The 9,564-nt window shown below is 41.7% G+C and overlaps 1 protein-coding gene across 6 annotated transcripts in view; it reads right to left on the reverse strand.

Annotated features, from left to right (window-relative positions):
- LOC137352094 (calmodulin-binding transcription activator 1-like) overlaps positions 1-3,718 on the reverse strand; it is a 1,221,793-nt gene extending 1,218,075 nt beyond the window's left edge. For all 6 annotated transcript variants that reach the window (XM_068017185.1, XM_068017183.1, XM_068017181.1 and 3 more), the window contains exon 1: positions 3,635-3,718. In XM_068017185.1, the coding sequence (XP_067873286.1) occupies positions 3,635-3,659 (25 nt within the window). In that variant the 5' untranslated portion in view covers positions 3,660-3,718. The remainder of the gene's footprint in view (positions 1-3,634) is intronic.
- Positions 3,719-9,564: the final 5,846 nt, after the last annotated feature.

Genomic DNA, 9,564 nt, shown 5'->3' on the forward strand with positions numbered 1-9,564 from the left:
ACGCGTACCCTCGTCCCGCTGGACTTCATCCTAGGGTGTTAAAAGAAGTGGCTAGTGAGAGAGTTGATGCGTTAGTCTGAATTTTCCAAAATTCCCTAGATTCGGGGAAGGTTCCGTTCGATTGGAAAATAGCAAATGTAACTCCTTTACTCAAAAAGGGAGGGCGACAGAAAGCAGAAACTACAGGCCAGTTAGCTTAACATCTGTCTTGGGGGAAATGTTAGAAGCTATTATTAAAAATGGTATAGCAGGGCATTTAGAAAAAGTCAAGGTAATCAGGCAGAGTCAACGTGGCTTTGTGAAAGGGAAATCATGTTTAACCAATTTATTGGAGTTCTTTGAGGGAGTTACATGTGCTGTTGATAAAGGGAAACCGGTGGATGTATTGTACTTAGATTTCCAGAAGGCATTTGATAAGGTGCCACATCAAAGGTTACTGCAGAAAATAAAAGCTCATGGTGTGGGGGGTAACATATTGGCATGAATAGAAGATTGGCTAGCTAACAGGAAACAGAGTAGGCATAAATGGGTCATTTTCTGGTTGGCAAGATGAAACGAGTGGTGAGCCACAGGGATCTGTGCTGGGGCCTCAACTTTTTACAATTTATATAAATGACTTAGATGAAGGGACCGAAGGTATAGTTGCTAAATTTGCTGATGACAAAGATAGGTAGGAAAGTAACTTGTGAAGAGGACATAAGGGGGCTACAAAGGGATATAGATAGGTTAAGTGAGTAGGCAAAGATCTGGCAAATGGAGTATAATGTGAAAAGTGGGAAATTGTCCACTTTGGCAGGAAGAATAAAAAAGCATATCATCTTAAATGTTGAGAGATTGCAGAGCTCTGAGATGCAGAGGGATCTGGGCGTCCGAGTGCGTGAATCGCAAAAGTTAGTATGCAGGTACAGCACGTAATTTGGAAAGCTAATAGAATGTTATCGTTTATTGCGAGGGGAATTGAATACAAAAGTAGAGAGGGCATCTGGAGTACTGTGTACAGTATTGGTCTCCTTTAAGGAAGGTTGTAAATGTGTTGGAGTCAGTACAGAGGTTTACTAGACTAACACCTGGAATGGGCAGGCTGTCTTACGAGGAAAGATTAGACAGGCTAGGCTTGTATCCTCTGGAATTTAAAAGAGTAAGAGGCGACTTGATTGAAACATACAAGATCCTGAGGGGTCTTGACAGGTTGGATGTGGAAAGGATGCTTCCACTTGTGGGAGAATCTAGAAGTAGGGGTCATGGTTTAAAAAAAAGGGGTTGCCCATTTAAGACAGAGATGAGGAGAAATATTTTCTCTCAGAGGGTCGTGAGTCTTAAGAATTCTCTTCCTCAAAAGGTGGTGGAAGCAGAATCTTTGAATATTTTTAAGGCAGAGGTAGATAGATCCTTGATAAGCAAGGGGGTGGAAGGTTATCAGGGGTAGGTGAAAATGTGGAGTAATCAGTTCAGCCATGAACTTATTGAATGGCGGAGCAGGCTTGAAGGGCCAAGTGGCCTACTCCTGCTCCTAATTCGTATGTTCGTAAAAGGTATGCTTAATTCTAGTTTCAGAGCTATCTTTACTTCATTTTTCCATGAAGAGCAGTGATGTAATTACTTGGTACTAAGTTGCCAGAGAATAGGTAAAACTACAAAAGGATTCCTTGAACTGACAGCTTGACTTAGATAATACACAATCTACCATTGAATGTTTGATTCATTGCTATTGTTGTCTGACAGAAATACTGTAAGCTGCTCAAATGCCTACAGGGGAGAGAGGAAGCTGCTGAAAGCAAGCAGGGTCTCTCTGAGTCTAATACCTGGTCCTTCTGTTGAATGAAAAACTGATCATTTAATCACAAGCAAAACCAGCAGCCAAGAAGACATAAGAAAAATCCTGGCCGCCATTAAAATAGCTTTGTCCAGTGGAATTGATATTGGTATAATTATTTATGAAAGGAGTCCAAATCTTCAAGGAAGAAAGACATTACATAGGTGCGACAAGAATCTGTTTCCAGAAAAGGAGGAATACATTGCTCATCATATGGGCACAAATAAAGACCGACTCTTCTTAGCACGGAGCCAGGCTTGATTTGCGTCCACATCATGTATTACTTGTGAGAGAGACATGCTCCACACGTCAAACAGCAGCCGTGAAACAAAGAGTTAAAATTGCCGCTTTCCAATATTTTTAAAAACTCTAAGAAATACATATTTTCAAAAGATTATGTTCACAATCAATAAATAGTTTTAAAAACCTTATAATGATGCCCCCATGCACCCCAACAAACACAGTAGTGAACAATTTCCATTGATGGATTAGCACAATAAAATTTTCATTTTAAACAAAATATTGTACAATATATTCAAAAATTGGTTTCTCTGCTACTGGCATGAGCGAATTTTTTTTAAATCCCATTTACTAAAAAATTGATTTGATAAGTAATCTTTGCCCTAGATTCCTGGGAATCTCCACCAACATTATGCATCGGTCAAATCTACAAGTAACAATTTTTCGTTATGTAACATATACAAAGAATGTTTCAGGTATGACAAATCTGCAAGTAAAATATACCAGCACAATCAGCATTTTATGTTAATAGAATAAATAATAGCAGACAGCAATTACAAAAATTTACTTGGAATTACTATTTCATGCATGGCTTTCTCCTCATTTGCACAAATTGTGTATACGGGGAAATTACAGACTGTTCTCTCATGATGGGAACAGTTGACTTGCAAGAGTTTCATTACACTGTCATATTTATAATTTCAAAGCATTAGTGTTTGAAAATCTAGTTCTTGATATATATTTTATTGAAACAGTAAAATGGAAGATAATTCAATAATAGAGAATGTATTTAACAAGTTGCACTTCAGAAAGGCCTTTTTAAGTTGTACATTTTTATTTAAAACTTTTCTAATAAGTTTAGAAATTCGAATAAATTGAGAGCATGCAGAATCTACGTACTGCAGTTTGAATCTACTGTTGTCCCTAAAATAAAATGATTAAATAATCAAAACTTCTGACAGCAATTATCTTCCACATAGAATTTGACAACATTTGTTCAAAATATTTAATCTATAATCCTTCAATTTTTATCTTTTGCAAATTTGCATCTGAACCATAATTAAGCCAAACGAAATATCTGAGGTTATTCGTGGCGTGCAATTTTCCACTTGTCGATAATGATCTTGCATGTTATTTTGGAGATTACTTAAAAGTATTTCAATATTTGAGCGAGGAGTTAAATCACTTTCACACCACATAAACAATCCGTTACCGCCCTCTTGTGGATTTTACCGTCAGCAAATACCACACAACCTTGTATATTTGATTTTATTTTAAATAATATTTTTCCTTTCTCTGTAGAAAGTGACAGTTTGCTGAGGATAAAAAAAAAATTCAGATATTTGCTCCGTTTCTGTGAGGAAATCGTTTGCCTTTCTCCATATTCCACACACAGCGGATTTTAATATTTAAGATAAACCGTTTTTTTGCTCCATTCGCAGCGCCTCACACCCCCTTGTTCTGTGAGATTTAGCTTTTTTTCCGTCGTCCCGAAGATTGTCATCATAATTAAAAATTAAATATCAGTGATTTTTTTGCAGACTGAAAATTTCCCCCATCCCGGCCTCATCAGCCCCTTACCTTCCGGCTTCTTTTCGGCAGCCATTTCAGTCCCCCACTTACATCCCTAAACCCGACCGCCTGAGAGAGCGCCGCTCAACCAACCTTGAGCACCGGGCACAGAACCCAGCCCGCCCCCCTCCTCGCTCCCTCCCCGTACCGCGCAGACGATTGGGCCAAGCATTCCACCCTCCCGCCCCTTCGTCTGTCGGATCGACGTTCTATTGGTCAATGTGCTCGTCGATCACCCTCCCGGAGCTTCCGGTAATCGGGTTAGGTTGTGCCCGCCCCGAAAGGCGTCTCGCGTTCATTTTACCTGCGCGCGCGCGATGAGGCGTGCGTGCCTGCGTGCCTGCGTGCGCGCGATGAGGCGTGCCTGCGCCCGCCCGCCCGCCCGCGCACGCGAAGTATCAACGCCAAATCTCGTGAGACTTGGGGATCCAACAACCCCCAGCTACAATGTTGGCGGAACTGTTAGCAACGAATGTAAACAAAAGGCAAGATGAGCACCATCAGCAACTCACTTTGGCTCTCCTGGATTAGCGCCACGAAGCCTAGAGGACTATTGCCAGCCGACTTATAGGTCTTGTGAGCAAAGATTTGTGAGCTAAGTGGAATCAACGGGACAGTAGCAACATGGATTCGAAATTGGCTGAGTAACAGGAAACAAAGAGTAGTGGTTAATGGATGTTTTTCGGGCTGGAGGAAGGTTTGTAGTGGAGCTCCCCAGGGATCAGTGCTGGGACCCTTGCTTTTTCTGATATATATTAATGACCTTAGTGTACAGGGCACAATTTCAAAGTTTGCAGATGATACAAAACTTGGAAGCATTGTGAATTCTGAGGAAGAACTGCAAAAGGACATAGACAAGTTGGTGGAATGGGCAGACAGATGCCAGATGAAGTTCAATGTGGAGAAATGTGAAGTGATTCATTTTGGTCGGAAGAATACGGAGACACAATATAGAATAAAGGGTACAATTCTAAAGGGGGTGCAGGAGCAGAGGAACCTGGGTGTACATGTGCAGAAGTCATTGAAGGTGGCAGGACAGGTTGAGAGAGCAGTTAATAAAGCATACAGTATCCTGGGCTTTATTAATAGTTGCATAGAGTACAAAAGCAAGGAGGTTATGTTGAACTTGTATAAGATACTAGTTCAGCCTCAGCTGAAGTGTTGTGTCCAGTTCTGGACACCGCACTTTAGGAAGGATGTGAAGGCATAAAGATTCACGAGAATGGTTCCAGGGATGAGGAATTTCAGTTTTGAAGATAGATTGGAGAAGTTGGAACTGTTTTCCTTGGAGAAGAGAAGGCTGAGAGGTGATAGAGGTATTCAAAATTATGAGGGGTCTGGACAGAGTAGATAGGAAGAAACTGTTCCCACTCATGAAAGGATCAAGAATGAGAAGGCACAGATTGAAAGTAATTGGTAAAAGAACAAAAACGACATGAGGAAAAACTTTTTCATGCAGTGAGTGGGTAAGGTCTGGAATGCACTGCCTGAGAGTGTGGTGGAGGCAGGTTCAATTGAAGCATTCAAAAGGGAATTAGACTGTTATATGAAAGGGAAGAATGTACAGGATTACGGGGAGAAGACGGGGAAATGGCCCTAGGCGAAATGCTGATTCGGAGAGCCGGTGCAGCCACGATGGACCGAAAGGCTTGCTTCTGTGCTGTAACAATTCTGTGATTCTGTGTGATTCTGAGACCTGCAGAGGGTTGCGAGCATATGCTCGGTCTTGTGATCTGACACAAGGTTCTAAGTGTTATTTATTTGAGAATAGATTCCTAGATTGATACAGCACAGACGAAGGCCATACGGCCCATTGTGAAAGAGCTATCCAATTAGGCCTCCCAGGTAATGCTGCAAATTTTTCCCCTTCAAGTATTTATCCAATTCCCTTCTGAGAGTTATTATTGAATCTGCTTCACCACCCTTTCAGGCAGCACATTCAAGTCATAATAAATGGCTGTGTAGAAAGATTTCTCCTCATCTAACCTCAACTTAATAGAATTCTTTGAGGAAGTGACAAAGTTGATTGATGAGGGAAGGGCTGTCGATGTCATATACATGGACTTCAGTAAGGCGTTTGATAAGGTTCCCCATGGCAGGCTGATGGAGAAAGTGAAGGCGCTTGGGGTCCAAGGTGTACTAGCTAGATGGATAAAGAACTGGCTGGGCAACAGGAGACAGAGAGTAGCAGTAGAAGGGAGTTTTTCAAAATGGAGACGTGTGACCAGTGGTGTTCCACAGGGATCCGTGCTGGGACCACTGTTGTTTGTGATATACATTAATGATTTGGAGGAAAGTATAGGTGGACTGATTAGCAAATTTGCAGACGACACTAAGATTGGTGGAGTAGCAGATAGTGAAGGGGACTGTCAGAGAATACAGCAGAATATAGATAGATTGGAGAGTTGGGCAGAGAAATGGCAGATGGAGTTCAATCAGGGCAAATGCGAGGTGATGCATTTTGGAAGATCCAATTCAAGAGTGAACTATACAGTAAATGGAAAAGTCCTGGGGAAAATTGATGTCCAGAGAGATTTGGGTGTTCAGGTCCACTGTTCCCTGAAGGTGGCAACGCAGGTCAATAGAGTGGTCAAGAAGGCATACAGCATGCTTTCCTTCATCGGACGGGGCATTGAGTACAAGAGTTGGCAGGTCATGTTACAGTTGTATAGGACTTTGGTTCGGCCACATTTGGAATACTGCGTACAGTTCTGGTCGCCACATTATCAAAAGGATGTGGATGCTTTGGAGAGGGTGCAGAGGAGGTTCACCAGGATGTTGCCTGGTATGGAGGGTGCTAGCTATGAAGAGAGGTTGAGCAGATTAGGATTATTTTCATTAGAAAGACGGAGGTTGAGGGGGGACCTGATTGAGGTGTACAAAATCATGAGAGGTATAGACAGGGTGGATAGCAAGAGGCTTTTTCCCAGAGTGGGGGTTTCAATTACTAGAGGACACGAGTTCAAAGTGAAAGGGGAAAAGTTTAGGGGGGATATGCGTGGAAAGTTCTTTACGCAGAGGGTGGTGGGCACCTGGAACGCATTGCCAGCGGAGGTGGTAGATGCGGGCACGATGGAGTCTTTTAAGATGTATCTAGACAGATACATGAATGGGCAGGAAGAAAAGAGATACAGAACCTTAGAAAATAGGCGACATGTTTAGAGAGAGGATCTGGATCGGCGCAGGCTTGGAGGGCCGAAGGGCCTGTTCCTGTGCTGTAATTATCTTTGTTCTTTGTTTGTTCTTTTATTCTTGGGCCAATTACTTAAATCTGCGCCCTCTGGGAATCAACCCTTCAGCCATTGGAAATAGTTTTACTTTATTTACTCTATCTAAACCAATAATGATCTGAAACACCTCTACTCTTTTATCTCTCCAGTCATAGCAAACAAACATATCACAGCCGTGCCATAAGTCAACTTCATTGATCATCAGCTCAACACGTAAAAGATCTTTCTACTCCACCTAGTGGGAGAACACAGTGTTGTCCCAATCGATCGCATTTGGTGTTATGATTTAGTGTTTTCAACATGTAACTAAAACGACACAAAGTTATTATTATTCAAAATGGTATTATGAGATATATGACATCTAGCCAAATTATATAAAATTTCAGCCTTGGCTGAGTGGTAGCCACTTGCGTCTGAGTCAAAATGTCATAGAGTCAGTGAATTCAAGCCCCACCACAGAGACTTATGTACATAATCTAGACTGTTACTTCAATGCTGCACTATCAGAGGTGCAGTTTTTCACATTAGACATTAAACCAAAGCCTCATCTGGGGTTTCAGGCAGATGTAAGAGATACCCTGGCACTAAAAAGTGCAGGGGAGTTCTCCTGGTGTTTTGGCCCAACACTTATCCCTCAATGGACAACACTAAAACAGATTATCTGGTCATTTAACTCATTGCTGTTTGTGGGTCCTTGTTCTGCAGGCAAGGTCCCATAACACAAAAGAAGATGAATGACCAGATAAATTTTTGGCAGGTTTAGTTGAAGGAGAGATGCTAGACTCCAAACGCACTGAAGTATCAGCTAGGATTATGTGTTTAAGTCTTAAACGGGCCTTAAACAACAATCTTCTGACTCAAAGACCGTGCTGTTCCTAGCTGAGTTAAATCAGCACTTACAGAGACTGAAATGGCCACAACCTCTGAGAGACCTCAGCGATCGCACGTGTGAAAAAAGAGATGGAAAGTCAACATTGTGACTTCAGCTTGATGAGTAATCTAATTCTGGTCTCATCAAGTGTTTACTGAAGAGCAATATACTGCATCCTGAAAAGGATGCAACTTCATCTTAGCAGAAGAATAATACATTCTGAATTACATAGTACAACGTGGTCCTGAATATTCATTGTATAGTAATTGTAATTGAGTATTTAACTGTATTCAGGTGGTGGGCATTAACTGGGGATTCACTTGTGCTCCTATATATCGGAGCAGTCTGAAACTATGGTTATTGGGTTAGAAGGTGCATGTATCTCTGCAAATAAAAGCTTATAAAGTGTATATCCTTCATCACTTAGCTTTCTGGGATAGAACACTGATCAAAACAATGTATCATTTAGCTTACCAGGAGCAATGCCAATGGAGATTCACTAGTCCAGTAAAAACAGTGAACCAGTCAGACAAGAATTGTGGACACAAATACATTTCCTATCACAGGTTAGAACATATGGGAGAAGAGGCCACAATAATCTAAAGGTATCGGTATGATCCCAGGTTCCATCAGTTAGCTGATCACAGCCAGGGCAGTGCTTAAGAAGCTACGATTCTACGATGGAAAATCGGCGAGGCTTTTGTGTTCCTGTTAGAACATGTATACGTGCAAATGTCAAGTGCAGCTGCGATGGCTTCCAGGGTTGAATACCCTGCTTCATTCACTTGGATGAGGGACAGAGGGTAGCCAGTGCCCATGGAACTGTGCCCCAGCCCAGGCCAGTATCTCCAGGAGAAGAGGAGAGAGAAAAAAAATCCCTTTATATAACAATGACAATTTTCATTTACATAGAGACTTCATCCGAACAAAATGAGAAAATAGAGTAGAATAAAGTCCCTTCGGTATATATTATAGGAGCAATAAAATATGTAACATAAGTATGTAACATTTGCTTACAATCCCTTTCAAGTGTCATTCATGTAGAATCCTTCCTACACAATCAGCTGGAAGGTGAGCTGCTTCATTCTGCAGTTTCCAAAGGGATTTGAATTTCAACTGCTGAGTGTGGCAGGCAAGGCTAGATCCTCAAATGCTGGCAGCTCTGTAATTCTCCTGGGAAAACCCAGGAGGGAAACGCCGAGGAAATTATCTCTGTGGGAACCACCAGCCTGAAGGAGCCTGGAACGTTGCCTCCACCAGTCCTCTCTGAGTTCATGCATTTATTTAGTAACACTGCTGTTACTGTGTTTTTTTTCTTCAACTCTGCCCATTTCCCACCAGTGTAAGACATCTCATCATCAGCAGCTTGTCATCACATTTGGCACAGCACACCAGTCTTTTCATAAGAATACTCTTTATCTACAGTTTACTTTATGTAAGGTAGGGCTAATCAAACTTCATTCTCCTCTTATTAAAAAAAATGTCCTCATCAAGATGGGGGATGTGAATGGAGCATTCTTGCATTCCAGGCACCCAATGGCAGTATCAAGCACTGCTCAGTTGCAGCACAGTTTAGATTAAGAGTAATGCTCCTTCTGCTTCCTGCAATGAACCAGTGTGATTACCGGCCATTTCCTGTAATACCCATCCTGTCGCCTCCCTCTATGAGACAGCTGATTTAGAAAGAAAGAACTTGTATTTACATCATACTTTCCTTGGGCCATCCTCATTGTCAATTAAATACTTTTGAAGAGTAGTCACTGTTGTTGTGTAGGCAAATGTTTTTTTTTAATTGATTCACGGGATGTGGGCGTCACTGGCCAGGCCAGCATTTATTG

Source organism: Heterodontus francisci, chromosome 37 (assembly GCF_036365525.1).
Source record: "Heterodontus francisci isolate sHetFra1 chromosome 37, sHetFra1.hap1, whole genome shotgun sequence".
In the NCBI taxonomy this organism is placed as follows: Eukaryota; Metazoa; Chordata; class Chondrichthyes; order Heterodontiformes; family Heterodontidae; genus Heterodontus; species Heterodontus francisci.